The sequence below is a fragment of the Anomaloglossus baeobatrachus genome, chromosome 11 (genome assembly GCF_048569485.1).
Source record: "Anomaloglossus baeobatrachus isolate aAnoBae1 chromosome 11, aAnoBae1.hap1, whole genome shotgun sequence".
NCBI lineage: Eukaryota > Metazoa > Chordata > Amphibia > Anura > Aromobatidae > Anomaloglossus > Anomaloglossus baeobatrachus.
This window is the reverse complement of record NC_134363.1, coordinates 176,874,535-176,894,549: the sequence shown is the minus strand read 5'-3', so window position 1 is coordinate 176,894,549 and position 20,015 is coordinate 176,874,535. Positions and strand designations below refer to the sequence as shown.

Here is a 20,015-nt window from a genome sequence, read left to right as displayed (position 1 = left end):
CTTAGTGACAAGTTGCACTCAAGCAACTCAGGAGATGCCTCTTCTGTCCAAGTACTACACTCCTTACCGTTTTCGAGAAGAGCCAACCAACCCCTAAATCAGTGTTTCTCAACTCCAGTCCTCAAGACCCACCAACAGATCATGTTTTCAGGTTTTCCTCAATATTAGACAGGAAATAATTCCATCACCTGTGTAACATTAAGGAAATCCGGAAAACCTGATGGAGGAAAACCTGAAAACATGATCTGTTGGTGGGTCTTGAGGACTGGAGTTGAGAAACGCTGCCCTAAATGCTCCCATTGAGGTCACCACATCTCTGAAATGTCACCCTGCTTCCTTCCAACACCTCACGGTACCGGAAATGGATGGTCAACCGCTCTCCCCTCTTCGAAACCCACGTAATACAGCAATGTCCTACTGATGACCAATGTCTATGGCACGCTCGGCCTGTACCTGGTCTGTGCAACTTTGGCCTCCATTTACAGCGACATTTGCTCTGTCCATGTAATTAAACTTCAGGCTGGAAAGCAAAGTCTATGATGACCTACAAAGAGGCTACGCCACCTGCCATGGTCCATAATAAGGTGCCTGAACTCTGCATTTTGTAGAGCTCTTCCTTCCGATGGTTCTCATTGATGTGGACTGAGGTCCTCAGAGACGGGTCTCTGAGAAATAAAACCACACCTTGCTGGGAAGAGGCTTCTAATCCTCCTCCGCTGCCCTCAGTAACCTGTAATGTGAGGTGGAGAAAAACGTGGTGTCTCTGCCTAAAGCCTTGAATCCGCAGCGCTCGTCTAGCCCAATATAATTACCCGCCAGACGAGAACTGCACGCGCTTGGTAATGAGGAGGCGGCTGCCAGGAACTGAGACACGGGATGAGAAAACCCAGGGTGGAAGAGCTGGAGGTGACTCCGTGTTTGTTCTTCTTAATGACTGCAAATTAACATGATGGTTTCTTGGGTGTCGAGATCTCACACTTACACGAATTGCTGGATTATGGGATTATTTCAAATAAATTGGCCGTTCTCAGCCATTGTGGAAGCGCGTTCTGCAGTCAGCTGGATTCTGGGTCTTGTCTGTCTGCAACCAGATGCCAAATACTGGATAATTCTATCAGCTTTATACACTCGTGGTGGATGTATCCACGATCTGGGGAGATCGTAAGGTTAGGGTAAGGGTGGGCCTACACAGCATGGAAGCCTGCAGAGTCAGACTGTGCAGGTAAAATTCTGGAGGACGTTCAGGCCAGTTTATACGGGCCGAAAATTGGGAACAGTGATCCTGAGAACAGCATGATGTACTGCCTAAGATTGCTCAGTACTCGTAACTAGTGATGAGCAGGCACTACCATGCTCGGGTGCTCAGTACTGGTAACTAGTGATGAGTGGGCACTACCATGCTCGGGTACTCGGTACTCGTAACTAGTGATGAGCGGGCACTACCATGCTCGGGTGCTCTGTACTGGTAACTAGTGAAGAGTGGGCACTACCATGCTCAGGTGCTCAGTACTTGTAACTAGTGATGAGCGGGCACTACCATGCTCAGGTGCTCAGTACTGGTAACTAGTGATGAGCGAGCACTACCATGCTCGGGTGCTCAGTACTGGTAACTAGTGATGAGTGGGCACTACCATGCTCAGGTGCTCAGTACTTGTAACTAGTGATGAGCGGGCACTACCATGCTCAGGTGCTCAGTACTGGTAACTAGTGATGAGCGGGCACTACCATGCTCAGGTGCTCAGTACTTGTAACTAGTGATGAGCGGGCACTACCATGCTCGGGTGGTCAGTACTTGTAACTAGTGATGAGCGGGCACTACCATGCTCGGGTGCTGTGTAATCGTAACTAGTGATGAGCGGGCACTACCATGCTCGGGTGCTCTATACTGGTAACTAGTGATGAGCGGGCAATACCATGCTCGGGTGCTCAGTACTGGTAACTAGTGATGAGCGGGCACTACCATGCTCGGGTGCTGTGTACTGGTAACTAGTGATGAGCGGGCACTACCATGCTCGGGTGCTCAGTACTGGTAACTAGTGATGAGCGGGCACTGCCATGCTCGGCTGCTGTGTACTGGTAACTAGTGATGAGCGGGCACTGCCATGCTCGGGTGCTCTGTACTGCACTACTAGCATGGTAGTAATGTTCCCTGATGTATACACACAGGACGGATAATTCTGAATAGTTGCTCGCTGTGACAGCTGCGCTCTGTGATTGTGGCTTCTATTTCGCACTCGCAGGCGGTCATGGCTCTGACCTTTCAGGTAGTTTTCCCGCAATGCTTTGCGATCTTGGTGACTAGACGAGCACCAGGGATTTCCCTTCACATCATGAAGCAGCCGGTTCCCGAGTGGACAGACCTTCATGCTCCGCGGTCCGGGCTCCTCTGCTGCGCGCTGCTGTAAATGAAATGTATCTCCACAATTAAAGCTCTGCGGGATCGGTGCGGTCGTGTTCACGTGTTTCCATCCATTTACAAAGCCTCCTGACTTAGGTGTTTTGTTTCTGAACGTTATTTAATTAATTTAGTTTTGCAATCAAAATCTCTCTCTTGGGATTGTGTATAATAATGGAAAAGCGATGATGTCCTGACGTCAGGGCCCGGCCTTCCAATGCCCTTATCTAACAGGATTATCGGGATGTTCCGTCCAGTGCCCTCGTCTAACAGGCAATAGATGCCGGATTTTCGGTATATTCCGTCCAATTTCACCTTCTTGGGGAAAGTCAGAGTAGTTGTTTTGCAGGTTTTTTTACCAAAATTTTCAAAAATGAAAATCCCATAATAGCGTCCATTACCGTGCCCACTGAGCTTGGTGCCCAATTTTCTGTAGTTCCTCAGTGTACGCCTTATTCCCACCCTCCATCACCTTTTTACTGCTCGACCTATGAAGATGCCTCCAGACGTCCAAACCGGCTGATTGCCACCAGATTGACCGACTATGTGAATCCTAAAGGGGGCTTTACACGGTAGCGATATCGCTAGCAATTTCTAGCGATATCGAGCGTGTAAGTACCCGCCCCCGTCGCGCATGCGATTGTGATCGCTGCCGTAGCAAACATTATCGCTACGCAGCGTCACACATACTTACCTGGTCGTCGTCGTTGCTGTGACTGCCGAACAATCCCTCCTTCAAGGGGGAGGGACATTCGGCATCACAGCGACGTCACCGCAACGTCACTAAGCGGCCAGCCAATCAAAGCGGAGGGGCAAAGATGAGCGTGATGTAAACATCCCACCCACCTCTTCCTTCCGCATTGTGGCCGGCGGCAGGTAAGGAGACGTTCCTCGCTCATGCGGTGTCACACATAGCGATGTGTGCTGCCGCATGAGCGATGAACCACAATGCTAAACAACCCTTACCGATTTTTGAGTTTGGGATTACCTCTCCATGGTGAACGATTTTCACCATTTTTGAGGTCGCCTAAGGTCGCTGGTAAGTGTCACATGCTGCGATATTGTTAATGACCCCGGATGTGCGTTACTAACAACGTTACCCCGGCGATAAAACATTAACAATATCGTAGCGTGTAAAGCCCCCTTTACTCCTATGTCGGGGAAAAGTATCGGGCATGTTGGATTTTAGAGAGGTTGTCCGGTGGATACGATTTATCTCCTATCCGCGGGATTCTGGATAACTTGATGATTGTGTCCGAATACTGATCGGCACAACAGGGAACCTTTAGCCCCAATGGGGAATTTTTATCCCCCTTACAAAATGGAGCGCCTCCTTTCTCTATAGGGTGTGCCAAAAAAGTACAGTACTTGGAAGCCCCATCATAGAACAAGACCAGTGGTCAAGCATGTGTTTTGGTATGGCTTCTTAATGGGGATAAGTACTCCGTTCTAACGATCAGTAGAGGTCCCGACATTGGGACCCAACAATCAACAACTTATCCTGGTGGATACATGACTTGTTTTCACCAGACAACCAGTTTTTTACGCCCACTCCTTTAGTTCTCGAGGAATATAAGCCACCAGTCCATCAGATATTGGGGTTTGCTTTCGTTTGCAGGATTCTTTCCTCCACAAACCCCAAAAACCCCAATGAAACGCAACCAAAACTGATATTGATATAAGTAGAAGTTCTAAAAGGGTTGTCTAGGATTCCAAAAAAATAGCGCCATATCTGTCCATGCCAGGTATTGCAGACAGAAGTGGTGTCCTTTTTGGAAGTGAACCACAATGTTTATGTAATTCTGGGCAACTTGTCCAAAGTATTAAAACTTTGTGTGATCTTATTTTTGGTTTTGTGAAGCTCGAACGGACGTAGCGAAGTGGAACAAAGTCTTCTCCATGGTCTATCCTAGATCCCAAAGTTAACCTAAAAGAAAGAATTGATGCATTTTCGGGGCTATTATTTTCCAAAATTTGGGGAAAGTTTCAATTTTGTTTTGGTTTTGTCACATACGTGAGTTTATTTTCGGGTCTTGCCTCTTCCCGCAGTATTGCTGGTCCTACTGACTGACACGAACTCTTCTAGGTCGTTCTTCGCCCATTCTAGTTTTCCCTCCATGTCCGAATGTTTACGAGTAAAGAATGACAGGATTAATAATGGAAACAAAGCCATAATCTTTCTCCAGATTCTTTGTGGTGGAAACACAGACCTCGGGCGAAGGCAGTGACGTATGGAGATTCATTAAACTGCGATCCCCCGAGGCACACTATCTCCGATTTTAACTCTTCTTTCGCATGTAGTAACATGTAGCCTGTTGTTGAGCTGTCTGTTATCCGCTCCGAGGCCAAGAACTGCTTGTAATTGTCAACGAGAAGAAAAGCTTTACATGGATCACAAATTGTGATCTGTTACCGCTCCGTAATGGACTCAAAATGGGCTGTAAAAACATGAAGCCTTTGTGCGCTTCACCAAAACACGGTGGAGCGTTTATCGGGAATTGTACAACACTTTCCTGGTGTAAATAAAGTTAAAATTTCTGCCAAAGCCATAAATTGGTAAACTGCGTTCAACAGTTGGGCTTTAATATAGATTACACCACAAATTTGCACAAATAGAGATTTTCCAGTTGCCACAACACAACAGCACCACCATAGTAGTGACGCTATCGTGGCTTTGGAAAAAACCATTACCGGTAAGTAATCATGATTTTTCCCATCGCCACAATAGCGCCACCAAAGTAGTGACGCTATCATGGCTTTGGAAAAAACCATTACCAGTAAGTAATCATGATTTTTCCCATCGCCACAATAGCGCCACCAAAGTAGTGACGCTATCATGGCTTTGGAAAAAACCATTACCGGTAAGTAATCATGACTTTTCCCATCGCCACAACAGCGGCATCAAAGTAGTGACGCTATCATGGCTTTGGAAAAAACCATTGCCGGGAAGTAATCATGATTTTTCCCACCGCCACAATAGCGCCACCAAACTAGTGACGCTGTCGTGGCTTTGGGAAAAAAAAAACATTACCGGTAAGTAATCATGATTTGTCCCGTTGCCACGACAGCGCTACTACTTTGGTGGCACTGGAAAAAACATTACCAGTAAGTAATCATGATTTTCTTCCATAAAGAGCACATTTGCAATACCAGTCTTGGCAAATTTCCCTGAAAATCCAGCGCTTTAGTAATGTGAAGCTCATGGGCTCTAAAGCTAAATCTTACAGGGTCCCCATAAACGGTGTGCTGGTTATAGAACTAATGTTTTCCCATTGGACACCAGGGTTCCAAAATGATTGCACCATCATGTTTTTAGTTTTGCTTTTTTGTAGAGGGAAACTTTATATCCTTGAGCAATTTTTATACTTTTGATGTATATAATTTTTGCTTTTTTTTTTTTTTTTTTTATTTTGTAGAATGTGAGCATTTGATAAGAAGGATGTTGGTGCTGGAGCCGTCGAAACGTCTTTCAATTGCTCAAATCAAAGAGCACAAGTGGATGATTACGGAGGTTCCGGTGAACCGGCCGGTCCTGTACGCACAGAATCAAGACAAGGAATCGTCTATTGGGGAACACAATGAACAAGTCCTGAGGCTCATGCACAGCCTGGGGATAGACCAGCAAAAGACCATAGAGGTAAGAAAGAGGCCGGAGACTATCGCTTGTACCCCATGATTGCCCAGCGATAGGATTGTTTCTCGCTGTTAGCGACGTAAAAAATGGTCATTTGATGGCCGCGCACGCCATTGTGTAAGAAGCAACAATTCCTCCCCCTCCCCAAAGCCCAATCATTCTGCGGAAGCAGAAAAAAACAAAAGCGCCGATCAACTTCTTGTATCATTGATCTTTTTGGGGTTTTTTGGCTATCAATGTAAAAATATTGAGGATGGCCATACACGATCCGATCCAAACCTGACACTCCGCTAAATTGAAGGATAATTTTCTAATTTAGTTTAACAAACTATGGTTCTGGCTAAACTGGTATGGAGGACCCGTCTTCTGCATTTTATCTTTCTATGATGCTTTTGATATTCTAGGGATCGTCGTTGAGCAGTAGGACATTGTCCCATATTTATTCTAGGCTTAAAATGCCCATACACCTTCATGATATCCCTTTCATTGCCCCCTCTTCTTCTACCTACACATGCACCCTCAGTTTCGCTGAGCCTGCATGTGTTCTGAGTAGTTGATCTCCTCTGGGAGCAAAATTCTAGAGCATGGAAATTCAACATGGAGGAAGCCGGACGATGTAATGAGAGCTAAATGGTGTGGACAAGGAGCATGGCGGTGTAATGGGAGAGAAATGGTGTAGAGGAGGAGCATGGCGGTGTAATGAGAGAGGCATGGTGTAGACGAGGAGCATGGCGGTGTAATGAGAGAGGCATGGTGTAGACGAGGAGCATGGCGGTGTAATGGGAGAGGCATGGTGTAGACGAGGAGCATGGCGGTGTAATGCGAGAGGCATGGTGTAGAGGAGCAGCATGGCGGTGTAATGAGGGAGGTATGGTGTAGAGGAGGAGCATGGCGGTGTAATGAGATAGGCATGGTGTAGATGAGGAGCATGGCGGTGTAATGAGAGAGGCATGGTGTAGAGGAGGAGCATACCGGTGTAATGGGAGAGAAATGGTGTAGACGAGGAGCATGGCGGTGTAATGAAAGAGGCATGGTGTAGACGAGGAACATGGCGGTGTAATGGGAGAGAAATGGTGTAGACGAGGAGCATGGCGGTGTAATGAGAGAGGCATGGTGTAGACGAGGAGCATGGCGGTGTAATGGGAGAGGCATGGTGTAGAGGAGGAGCATGGCGGTGTAATGAGAGAGGCATGGTGTAGAGGAGCAGCATGGCGGTGTAATGAGAGGCATGGTGTAGAGGAGGAGCATGGCGGTGTAATGAGAGAGGCATGGTGTAGAGGAGCAGCATGGCGGTGTAATGAGATAGGCATGGTGTAGACGAGGAGCATGGCGGTGTAATGAGAGAGACATGGTGTAGACGAGGAGCATGGCGGTGTAATGGGAGAGATATGGTGTAGACGAGGAGCATGGCGGTGTAATGGGAGAGAAATGGTGTAGACGAGGAGCATGGCGGTGTAATGAGAGAGACATGGTGTAGACGAGGAGCATGGCGGTGTAATGGGAGAGACATAGTGTAGACGAGGAGCATGGCGGTGTAATGGGAGAGAAATGGTGTAGACAAGGAGCATGACGGTGTAATGGGAGAGACATGGTGTAGACGAGGAGCATGGCGGTGTAATGAGAGAGGCATGGTGTAGAGGAGGAGCATGGCGGTGTAATGAGAGAGACATGGTGTAGACGAGTAGCATGGCGGTGTAATGTGAGACATGTAGACGAGGAGCATGGCGGTGTAATGGGAGAGGCATGGTGTAGAGGAGGAGCATGGCGGTGTAATGAGGGAGGCATGGTGTAGACTAGGAGCATGGCGGTGTAATGAGAGAGACATGGTGTAGAGGAGGAGCATGGCGGTGTAATATGAGGAGCATGGCATTGTAATGAGAGAGGCATGGTGTAGACGAGGAGCATGGCGGTGTAATGAGAGGCATGGTGTAGAGGAGGAGCATGGCGGTGTAATGGGAGAGGCATGGTGTAGACGAGGAGCATGGCGGTGTAATGAGAGAGGCATGGTGTAGAGGAGGAGCATGGCTGTGTAATGAGAGAGGCATGGTGTAGAGGAGGAGCATGGCGGTGTAATGAGAGAGGCATGGTATAGACAAGGAGCATGGCGGTGTAATGAGAGAGACATGGTGTAGACGAGGAGCATGGCGGTGTAATGAGGGAGACATGGTGTAGACGAGGAGCATGGCGGTGTAATGAGAGAGGCATGGTGTAGACGAGGAGCATGGCGGTGTAATGAGAGGGGCATGGTGTAGACGAGCATGGCGGTGTAATGAGAGGCATGGTGTAGACGAGGAGCATGGCGGTGTAATGAGAGGCATGGTGTAGACGAGGAGCATGGCGGTGTAATGGGAGAGACTTGGTGTAGACGAGGAGCATGGCGGTGTAATGAGAGGCATGGTGTAGAGGAGGAGCATGGCGGTGTAATGAGGGAGGCATGGTGTAGAGGAGGAGCATGGCGGTGTAATGAGGGAGGCATGGTGTAGAGGAGGAGCATGGCGGTGTAATGAGAGGCATGGTGTAGACGAGGAGCATGGCGGTGTAATGAGAGGCATGGTGTAGACGAGGAGCATGGCGGTGTAATGAGAGAGGCATGGTGTAGAGGAGGAGCATGGCGGTGTAATGAGGGAGACATGGTGTAGACGAGGAGCATGGCGGTGTAATGAGAGAGGCATGGTGTAGTCGAGGAGCAAGGCGGTGTAATGAGAGGGGCATGGTGTAGACGAGCATGGCGGTGTAATGAGGCATGGTGTAGACTAGCATGGCGGTGTAATGAGAGAGGCATGGTGTAGACGAGGAGCTTGGCGGTGTAATGAGAGGCATGGTGTAGACGAGGAGCATGGCGGTGTAATGAGAGGCATGGTGTAGAGGAGGAGCATGGCGGTGTAATGAGGGAGGCATGGTGTAGACGAGGAGCATGGCGGTGTAATGGGAGAGACTTGGTGTAGACGAGGAGCATGGTGGTGTAATGGGAGAGACATAGTGTAGACGAGGAGCATGGCGGTGTAATGAGAGGCATGGTGTAGACGAGGAGCATGGCGGTGTAATGAGAGAGGCATGGTGTAGAGGAGGAGCATGGCGGTGTAATGAGAGAGGCATGGTGTAGACGAGGAGCATGGCGGTGTAATGAGGGAGGCATGGTGTAGACGAGGAGCATGGCGGTGTAATGAGAGAGGCATGGTGTAGAGGAGGAGCATGGCGGTGTAATGAGAGAGGCATGGTGTAGAGGAGCATGGCGGTGTAATGAGGGAGGCATGGTGTAGACGAGGAGCATGGCGGTGTAATGAGGGAGGCATGGTGTAGACGAGGAGCATGGCGGTGTAATGAGGGAGGCATGGTGTAGACGAGGAGCATGGCGGTGTAATGAGAGGCATGGTGTAGAGGAGGAGCATGGCGGTGTAATGAGGGAGGCATGGTGTAGACGAGGAGCATGGCGGTGTAATGAGGGAGGCATGGTGTAGACGAGGAGCATGGCGGTGTAATGGGAGAGGCATGGTGTAGAGGAGGAGCATGGCGGTGTAATGGGAGAGGCATGGTGTAGATGAGGAGCATGGTGGTGTAATGAGGGAAACATGGTGTAGACGAGGAGCATGGCGGTGTAATGAGAGAGGCATGGTATAGACGAGGAGCATGGCGGTGTAATGAGGGAGGCATGGTGTAGAGGAGGAGCATGGTGGTGTAATGAGGGAAACATGGTGTAGACGAGGAGCATGGCGGTGTAATGAGAGAGGCATGGTATAGACGAGGAGCATGGCGGTGTAATGAGAGAGGCATGGTATAGACGAGGAGCATGGCGGTGTAATGAGGGAGGCATGGTGTAGACGAGGAGCATGGCGGTGTAATGAGGGAGGCATGGTGTAGACGAGGAGCATGGCGGTGTAATGAGGGAGGCATGGTGTAGATGAGGAGCATGGTGGTGTAATGAGGGAAACATGGTGTAGACGAGGAGCATGGCGGTGTAATGAGGGAGGCATGGTGTAGACGAGGAGCATGGCGGTGTAATGAGAGAGGCATGGTATAGACGAGGAGCATGGCGGTGTAATGAGGGAGGCATGGTATAGACGAGGAGCATGGCGGTGTAATGAGGGAGGCATGGTGTAGATGAGGAGCATGGCGGTGTAATGAGGGAGGCATGGTGTAGATGAGGAGCATGGCGGTGTAATGAGAGAGGCATGGTGTAGAGGAGGAGCATGGCGGTGTAATGAGAGAGGCATGGTGTAGAGGAGGAGCATGGCGGTGTAATGAGAGAGGCATGGTATAGACGAGGAGCATGGCGGTGTAATGAGGGAGGCATGGTGTAGATGAGGAGCATGGTGGTGTAATGAGGGAAACATGGTGTAGACGAGGAGCATGGCGGTGTAATGAGGGAGGCATGGTGTAGACGAGGAGCATGGCGGTGTAATGAGGGAGGCATGGTGTAGACGAGGAGCATGGCGGTGTAATGAGGGAGGCATGGTGTAGACGAGGAGCATGGCGGTGTAATGAGGGAGGCATGGTATAGACGAGGAGCATGGCGGTGTAATGAGGGAGGCATGGTGTAGACGAGGAGCATGGCGGTGTAATGAGGGAGGCATGGTGTAGACGAGGAGCATGGCGGTGTAATGAGGGAGGCATGGTGTAGACGAGGAGCATGGCGGTGTAATGAGGGAGGCATGGTGTAGACGAGGAGCATGGCGGTGTAATGAGGGAGGCATGGTATAGACGAGGAGCATGGCGGTGTAATGAGGGAGGCATGGTGTAGACGAGGAGCATGGCGGTGTAATGAGGGAGGCATGGTGTAGACGAGGAGCATGGCGGTGTAATGAGGGAGGCATGGTGTAGACGAGGAGCATGGCGGTGTAATGAGGGAGGCATGGTGTAGAGGAGGAGCATGGCGGTGTAATGAGGGAGGCATGGTGTAGACTAGGAGCCTGATGAGGTTTTGGTGAGGTCCGCAGCACAATCTGAACACGCCGGTGTCCTATTGTTATAGAGGCGTGAGCTGACCGTTAGATCTGCGCCCCTGACACTGTTGTGTTTCTTGCAGTCGTTACAGGACCGGAGCTACAATCACTTTGCTGCCATCTATTACCTCCTGGTGGAGAGGCTGAAGTCTCACAGAAGCAGCTTCCCTGTGGAGGCCAGGATCGACGCACGACAACGCCGACCGAGCACTGTGGCTGAGCAAACCGTTTCCAAGGTAACACTGCTCCCTTTCTTAAGGGGAATGTCTGCTCTATTGTAAGAAAATGGCATCCGCCGTAAGGAGTGAAAACTTCTGCAAGTGTAAGGAGAATGCCGGTGATTCTGGCCTTTATTCTCCGGGCTCGAGGCATCAGCTGCAAAGAAAGAATGGTAGATTCCATTACAGAATTACCTGCTGAAAACCCCTCTCCTTACATCGGGGGTGACGATCCGTAACCAGGGGTACTGTGCTGGAGGGCGGGCGGAGCGTGCAGCGCGTGCATACATAGACTCTCCGGCACAGCGGACTCCTCAATGACTGATGTCAGAGAAGGCGCACCACACACCTGACCGCTCCCATTCATTCTATATTGTCACACATTGTCTATACACCTTATACCCCTGGACAGCCTCATCAACACGGCATTGCACCAAATGGCAGCACTATTTCACAGGAGCCTCGGTCGGTGAACGCTGCAAAGTATTCCAGTCTACGACCTCACATTATGACCTTACATACAACAGTGCCTCCAAATCTACAATTTCCCATACAATGATAGCGCCTCCAAATCCACGACCTCACGTAAGACATTGCCTCCAAATCTATAATCTCACATATCACAGTGCCTCCAAATCTATAATCTCACATATCACAGTGCCTCCAAATCCACGACCTCACGTAAGACATTGCCTCCAAATCTATAGCCTCTATTCAACTGTGCCTTCCAATCCATAATCCCGTCATATGACAATGCCTCCAAATCTGCGACCTCACATACAACACTGCCTTCAAATCTACAGCCTCACGTCAGTGCCTCCTAATTGACAACCTCACGTATATCAGTGCCTCCAAATCTGTGACCTCATGTACAACACTGCCTCCAAATCTACATCCTCGTCTACAACAATGCCTCCAAATTTGCAACATCACATACGCCAGTGCCTCTTAATCTCCAGCTTTACGTACGACAGTGCCTCCTAATTGATTGCCTCACGTACGACAGTGCCTCCTAATTGATGGCCTCACGTACGTCAGCGCCTCCTAATTGACGGCCTCACGTACGACAGTGCCTCCTAATTGACAGCCTCACGTACAACACTACCTCCAAATCTACAACCTCATGAGTGCCTCCAAATCTGTGACCTCACATATGATAGTGCCTCCAAATCTACATACTCATATGATAGTGCCTCCAAATCTGCAACCTCACGTACCACAGTGCCTCCTAATTGGCAACCTCATATGACAGTGCCTCAAATCAGCGACTTCACGTACGACGCTGACTCCAAATCTATAACCTCGTGTTCAACGGTGGCTCCAAATCTGTGACCTCATGTATCATGCTGCCTCATAATCTATGACCCCACAATTGACAGTGCCTCCAAATTTATGACCTTATGTACGATAGTGGCTCCAAATCTATAACCTCGCACACGACCGTGCCTCCAAATCTGCGACCTCGCGTACAGCAGTGCCTCCTATACGATGTCATAAATGTGTAGTAAATATTAGCTGAACCCTAATGTTCTGTTTACCTGAAATGGAAGAGTCTCGGTACCGGTTTTGGTTATGTCATGTCTGCCGGTTAGGTAATGCTGCAGGAACAATCATGTACTTTGTTATTAATGGGTGGGGCATGGTGGAAACTATTATAATTATAACGCGGAGTGACAGATGTATCATGTTATTGACATCACCGGTACGGACTGACAATGGCACTGACGCGTCACACCACCTGGAAGAATGTGATCTTCCTATACATACTGATGTATCAATGCAGCACTTGTATTCACCGGGGAGGATGACCTAATATTTGGCGCCATCATACCGGCATACTGATTTCTGCAATGCGGAAGTATGTGTGATGCCTTTGGTCTTGCATATGATGGACCTCCTGGACTCGGCATCCTCCGGAGAGCTGCAGATTGGCCTCGTAAGACCTCGCATTGTGTTCGGAGAACGACTTGAGACGGCCGCCGGTAATCAAGTTTGATCTCCGCACCGCAGAAATCTTCTCCTGACATCTTTGTTAGGCTCAGGCGGGGTGAAGCTTGTGGGTCTTGGATCTGATGATCCAGGTGTGGTCATTGAAAGGTTTCTGGGCTGCGGGCCAGAGTATCACATGTGGCGGATGATGTAAGACCAAACGTTGGGAAGAGCCTCACCTTACCTGCCATGTGAGAAGAAGCCGGGGCAGACGGGGACGTGAGATGTAAAGACATGTAGTCCTCGTACACCAGTCATATGTTTATGAAAACCAGATGGCAGGATGTACGGTTCCTTCTCCATGATAATCAGAAGTGAAGCAAACTGTGAGAAGAGAGCTGAATAAGGATTATTTTTTTTCTTGGGAGGGAGGAATCTTTCTTTTTGACCCTTAAAGCCGTGCCATTGACTTTATCGGGCTGAAAGAGAAGAGTGTTGTCTCTACATCATCCTTAAGAAAAGTTTGTAGAACCTGCAAAGTTTCAATAGGACTGTAAACTCTAAAAGGGGTTCTGAGAATGTAATATTGATGACCTATTTTTAAGAAGTCATCTATTTCAGATTGGAGGAGGTCCGACCTCCAAAATTACCACCAAACAGGCTCGTTCTGAACTGCAGTACTCAAGAATGGCCACTATACGGTGTATGGTGGTGGCCCCATACACCATATATGTCTGGAGGCCACGGAACCTGCAAACCAATGATTGGAGGGTGTGCCATGTATCGGATTTTGATCAATATCTTAGTCAACCACCCCCAATGTCCTATTTTTCATGTATGTGTTCTATGGCTCATGGAGATGTTCACATATACATAATTTTTGTAGAATGAGCCATAGATTCAAATCGGCCACGCACGTTTCTGGGTTAGAGAACCTCAGAACAGCACACGGATGCGAACAGTCTGTCTGATGTCTGTTTTTAACATTGCAACGAGTAGCAGAAAGTTTATCAAGGGGATAAAGTGAGCAAATTAGGCCTAAGCCACACGGTGAGAAAATCGGTGCGAGTGGAGTGCGATAAAACATCGCATTCCCCTCGGACCAATTCTAGCCTGTGTGTCAGCACACATGAGCGATTATTTGCTCAGCCCTAATCAGACCAAGAAAACAATCACAGCATGCTGCGATTGTAAGGTGAGTCCCTTTTCTCTCGCACCCATTCAAGTGAATGGGGCGAGAGAAAAAATCGCACTGCACTCGCGGTACACCGGTGTACCGCGCGTGCAGAGTGTGAATCACAATAGCCTGCTATGGAGGAGAGAGGGAGGAAAATCCCTCCCTCCCCTCCTCTGTGCCGGCCCGCCCCTCTGCAGTGCTGGTCAGCCCCTCCGCATCGTCGGCCTGCCCCCCGCAGCTGAGGTCCGCTCGCAGGGTCGGACCTCAGACGCATGCACGCTCGCATGACTCTGCTCCTGCTGTGCTGCCAGCACGAGCCGAGTCTCATGCGAGCATCGCAGTAGTGCCCCGTGTGGTCCCAGCCTAAAAATGTGAAACGCTCGTTGGGGTGTTTTGTCGGGGCTCCCTCTGCACCTTCAATTATACACCTTGTCATTTCAGGTAATGCAGTGCTCCCATTCTGAGTATCCACATGGGTTTAACTTGCATCTGTATTCCTAATCTAACTCATGCAATTGCGTTGGTGTATGTGGTTTGCCTCTAGTGCTGCTGCACCTGAGACACACACACACACACACACACACACACACTTATTTGTACAAAGGTGCAATAGTGTGTGTATGTATGTATATATACGCGCTTTTTTTTTTTTTTTTTTTTTTACTTTTAATATATTAAATAAAATATGTACATTTTTATGACATTTATATCCATGTTGGTTTGCATAGATTTGCACTCTAACTTGTGCCAATTTTTGGCCCAATTTTGTATTTATCCAGTAGTCCAACACCCATTTAATTGGCATCAAGAAGCCATAAAGGCAGGTGTAACGATGACGTATGTAGCATTTGCAGCTTTTATTTTTGCAGACACGTTAAGGAAGGACTCGGTGCACGTGCTCCTCCAGCTGAAGTTTGCCTTAACGTTTCCCGTAACTCTCCGGCTATTATTGCGCAGTTATTTTTGGGTGTAAATTAGGTGTGACTCGGTAATAAACTCTGCATTCGCAGCTTGTACACAGACTACACGGCCTATTACCCATGCCAGCAGGAGCTAATGCCCTGTCAATAACGATAATTACTGTGATAGAACAGATAAACCGCTGGTTGCGTAGCATCCTGAGCAAATCGCCGTCAGCGAGAGCTAAGGAGCCCAAGAAGCGGACGCCGGTGACGGGCGGCCCCGGGATACACTCCGCTCCTATTTGCATAACAGGTTCCTTCTTGTCTCGGAGCAGGCTCCGAACAATCAGATGACGCAGGAGCTGCCGTCCCCATTGTTCTTCTCAAGCCATTCATGAAATATTTTCTTCTTATCAATGTTTTGGTGCAGAGAGGTGAAACGACCTTGGTGAAGGTCGTGGACAGATAGCGCTGTCTCTTCCCGGGGCAGTGATTGCTCCGCATTGACGTAATGTTTCCAGTCTATTGCATTCTTTTTTCTTTTGCAATAATAATAATTAGGTATTAATGAAGTTGTGCAATATTTCTGCAACAAGAAAACCCTATTAAATGGCATCAAGACGATGTAGGAATGTTATTTTGTGACGTATTTACTCTTAAAACTCCCATCATTTATTTATTATTTTTAATCCCCCGAGGAATTTAATGCACCATGGAGAAACTGTCACACAGTAACGACACTGCATGAGACCTCTTATCTAGATCTTGTGCAATATCCGCCTCTTTTTGTACTAGGTATTTTTAATAGTATTAAAGAAAGATTAATCCTAGACACAAATGATTAAAGTCGTCCTTGCGGTCCGTTAGTCTGCAGCATTTTCCGTGGGTTCCAGAGAGTAAATCGTGTAGAAATCGAGAAGAGAACGTAGAAGTAACCACCTGATCTGTTCCATCTAAAGCTTGCAGCTGGCTCTTATAAAAGGGGCAGGGTTTTTGTTTTCTTGTTCTTTTGCAGATGGGGGGAGGCTCCTGCTGCAGCCAGTAGTCAATGAAGAGGGCGGACATGGCTGAGCACCTGAGAAACAGATTTTTTTTTTTTTTTCTTGTATAAATATTTTTCAGGCCTAATTGTAACATGACAGGATCATAAACCTCCTCTGGTTTGTCTGCCAGGAGTGTCCTCTTGAAGGGATTGTGCGGGTGTCTTCACCCACCGTAAGAATGGGCATGGAGACCTGAACGTGCACTCCAGGAGAGGCAACGAGAGTATGAAGTTCGGGTGCCTATAAATGGGCTATCCATAAACTGCATTAATCACCTAGCCACGGTGAAGGTGGTAAACCACTAGGATCCCCACCAACCATGAGACTGGGAGCCCTCATGACCCCGGTGTGATGGGCTTGTATGTACATACAGGGAAGGTGGTAAACGTGTGATCGGCCGAGGTCTGACCACTTGGATCCCCATCAACCATGAGACTGGGAGCCATCGTGTCCCCCATGTCCCCCATGTGATGGGCTTGTATGTACATAGACTGGGAAGGTGGTAAACATGTGATTGGTCAGGGACTGACCACTAGGATCCCCAGCAACCATGAGACTAGGAGCCCTTGTGTCCCCCATGTGATTGGCTTGTATGTACATAGACTGGGTAGGTAGTAAACGTGTGATTGACTGGGGTCTGACCACTAGGATCTCCACCAACCATGAAACTGGAAGCCCTCGTGTCCTCCGTGTGATGGACTTGTATGTACATAGACTGGGAAGGTGGTAAACATGTGATTGGTCAGGGTCTGACCACTAGGATCCCCACCAACCATGAGACTGGGAGCCCTCGTGTCCCTGGTGTGATGGACTTGTATGTACATAGACTGGGAAGGTGGTAAACATGTGATTGGTCAGGGTCTGACCACTAGGATCCCCACCAACCATGAAACTGGAAGCCCTCGTGTCCCCCGTGTGATGGACTTGTATGTACATAGACTGGGAAGGTGGTAAACATGTGATTGGTCAGGGTCTGACCACAAGGATCCCCACCAACCATGAAACTGGAAGCCCTCGTGTCCCCCGTGTGATGGACTTGTATGTACATAGACTTGGAAGGTGGTAAACATGTGATTGGTCAGGGTCTGACCACTAGGATCCCCACCAACCATGAGACTGGGAGCCCTCGTGTCCCTGGTGTGATGGGCTTGTATGTACATAGATGGGGAATTCAGCGGTGCTCACATGTCCTACCACCCACTGACATAGGGAACATTGGACCCCCTTCTTGTATAAGTCTACCAAATGATCGGCCACTAGCGAATTAACCGTCCCGGTAACGTTTTCATGGACCCAGTTATTCTCGATCGTGATGTTGACTTTGTCTTTTCTTGGGTCATACTTCCTGAAGGTCTTGCTGCAAGAATATTTATAGGCTATATTAAATTAACTGGTAAATTTCTGAGAAAAATGCATAAAGAAAACTCTGTAGATTGGGAATATAAATGGATGTATAGTTTAATTTAGCACGCCAGATGCTGAATTTCACACATTCGTCAGATTATTGCCATGACTGGCGGAATACAAAATTAAGTATTTGACCTTTAGATATGAGTCAAAGCTGCTGCTATTTACCAGCAAATAATGGATGTGATGGGCACCGTGTATGATGTGCGCAGTAGCCTATGGCAGGTCCTGTGTGTGTCCTATGGTAAAGCTCATTGCTATAGGCTCCATCTGAGACTGGAAGTGATTTCATTCCATTTTTTTGGTCATCTGATGCCTGTGATTGGCTGCAGTGGTTGCGTGATGCACGATCGATGGCATCTTGTTCCAGTGAGGTGACCAAAGAACGGAACAACATGACTTGCCGCCCCATTTGACAGCTTCGCAAGTAACCTGCTGTTTTTGAGCTGTGGAGGCTCCGTCTGGTTCTGGGTCCCAGCAGCTCATCTTCTAGCTTGACACAGAACAACATTTCCAATGTGTGCGAAGGGGGCGGCCAGACCGATGTGTAGATAGACGGGGGCTGGCATAGCTATTGAAGTGAGGTGGTCAACCAGCCCCCTTCACACACTGCTCCAAAGTCAGGTCTGCCTTGAAAATGTGACCGGTCTGTTCACCTTTTATGGCTCTGCAGCGCTCTTTAAAAATCCCACCAGTAGTATATTGTTTACATAAATGTAGGAAACAGGTCCGCGATATATTGTAATATCCTAAATTGAATCTGCCCAAAGCTTACTATTATTACTGGTCAATAATTAAACCTTGTTACGTCTTGTTTCATGTTTATATAGACCAGTACAGTGGTGTCTCCGGTGAACCTCTTGTCTCAAAATGTTCGGATGATGAGGACCCAAGTTCTCCCAGAGACCTCAGTAGTGGAGCCCTTCTCTTACCCTCAAACCAGCTGCCAGGCTGATACTACATTCCTAGATGAAGAGGCTGTAAATACACCTACGGTAAGTACCAATACGGCCAAAAGTGCATCACCTCATCTGTCACTACCACAGCATAACCTTTTTCAAAATTGTTTTGAGGATGGACTAGATATTTGGTTGACAGAGGCTTGACCCATTAAGAATTCAACAGGAATTTCTAGGTCAGAGGGTCATTGTTTTTGGCTCTTCGGCCGTTGGGTCATTGCTTTTGGCTCTTCGGCCGTTGGGTCATTGCTTTTGGCTCTTCGGCCGTTGGGTCATTGCTTTTGGCTCTTCGGCCGTTGGGTCATTGCTTTTGGCTCTTCGGCCGTTGGGTCATTGCTTTTGGCTCTTCGGCCGTTGGGTCATTGCTTTTGGCTCTTCGGCCGTTGGGTCATTGCTTTTGGCTCTTCGGCCGTTGGGTCATTGCTTTTGGCTCTTCGGCCGTTGGGTCATTGCTTTTGGCTCTTCGGCCGTTGGGTCATTGCTTTTGGCTCTTCGGCCGTTGGGTCATTGCTTTTGGCTCTTCGGCCGTTGGGTCATTGCTTTTGGCTCTTCGGCCGTTGGGTCATTGCTTTTGGCTCTTCGGCCGTTGGGTCATTGCTTTTGGCTCTTCGGCCGTTGGGTCATTGCTTTTGGCTCTTCGGCCGTTGGGTCATTGCTTTTGGCTCTTCGGCCGTTGGGTCATTGCTTTTGGCTCTTCGGCCGTTGGGTCATTGCTTTTGGCTCTTCGGCCGTTGGGTCATTGCTTTTGGCTCTTCGGCCGTTGGGTCATTGCTTTTGGCTCTTCGGCCGTTGGGTCATTGCTTTTGGCTCTTCGGCCGTTGGGTCATTGCTTTTGGCTCTTCGGCCGTTGGGTCATTGCTTTTGGCTCTTTGGCCGTTGGGTCATGGTTTTTGGTCATTGTTTTTTCCTCCTCAGCCGTTGGGTCATTGTTTTTGGCTCTTCGGCCGTTGGGTCATTGCTTTTGGCTCTTCGGCCGTTGGGTCATTGCTTTTGGCTCTTCGGCCGTTGGGTCATTGCTTTTGGCTCTTCGGCCGTTGGGTCATTGCTTTTGGCTCTTCGGCCGTTGGGTCATTGCTTTTGGCTCTTCGGCCGTTGGGTCATTGCTTTTGGCTCTTTGGCCGTTGGGTCATGGTTTTTGGTCATTGTTTTTTCCTCCTCAGCCGTTGGGTCATTGCTTTTGGCTCTTCGGCCGTTGGGTCATTGCTTTTGGCTCTTCGGCCGTTGGGTCATTGCTTTTGGCTCTTTGGCCGTTGGGTCATGGTTTTTGGTCATTGTTTTTTCCTCCTCAGCCGTTGGGTCATTGCTTTTGGCTCTTCGGCCGTTGGGTCATTGCTTTTGGCTCTTCGGCCGTTGGGTCATTGCTTTTGGCTCTTCGGCCGTTGGGTCATTGCTTTTGGCTCTTTGGCCGTTG

General features: G+C 48.7%; 1 protein-coding gene across 1 annotated transcript in view; it reads left to right on the top strand.

Moving 5' to 3' along the window:
- SIK2 (salt inducible kinase 2) overlaps nucleotides 1-20,015 on the top strand; it is a 165,760-nt gene that overhangs the window by 132,411 nt on the left and 13,334 nt on the right. Inside the window, exons 7-9 of the mRNA XM_075328962.1 lie at nucleotides 5,812-6,032; nucleotides 11,053-11,205; nucleotides 18,476-18,640. Coding sequence (XP_075185077.1) covers nucleotides 5,812-6,032; nucleotides 11,053-11,205; nucleotides 18,476-18,640 — 539 coding nt within the window. The remainder of the gene's footprint in view (nucleotides 1-5,811; nucleotides 6,033-11,052; nucleotides 11,206-18,475; nucleotides 18,641-20,015) is intronic.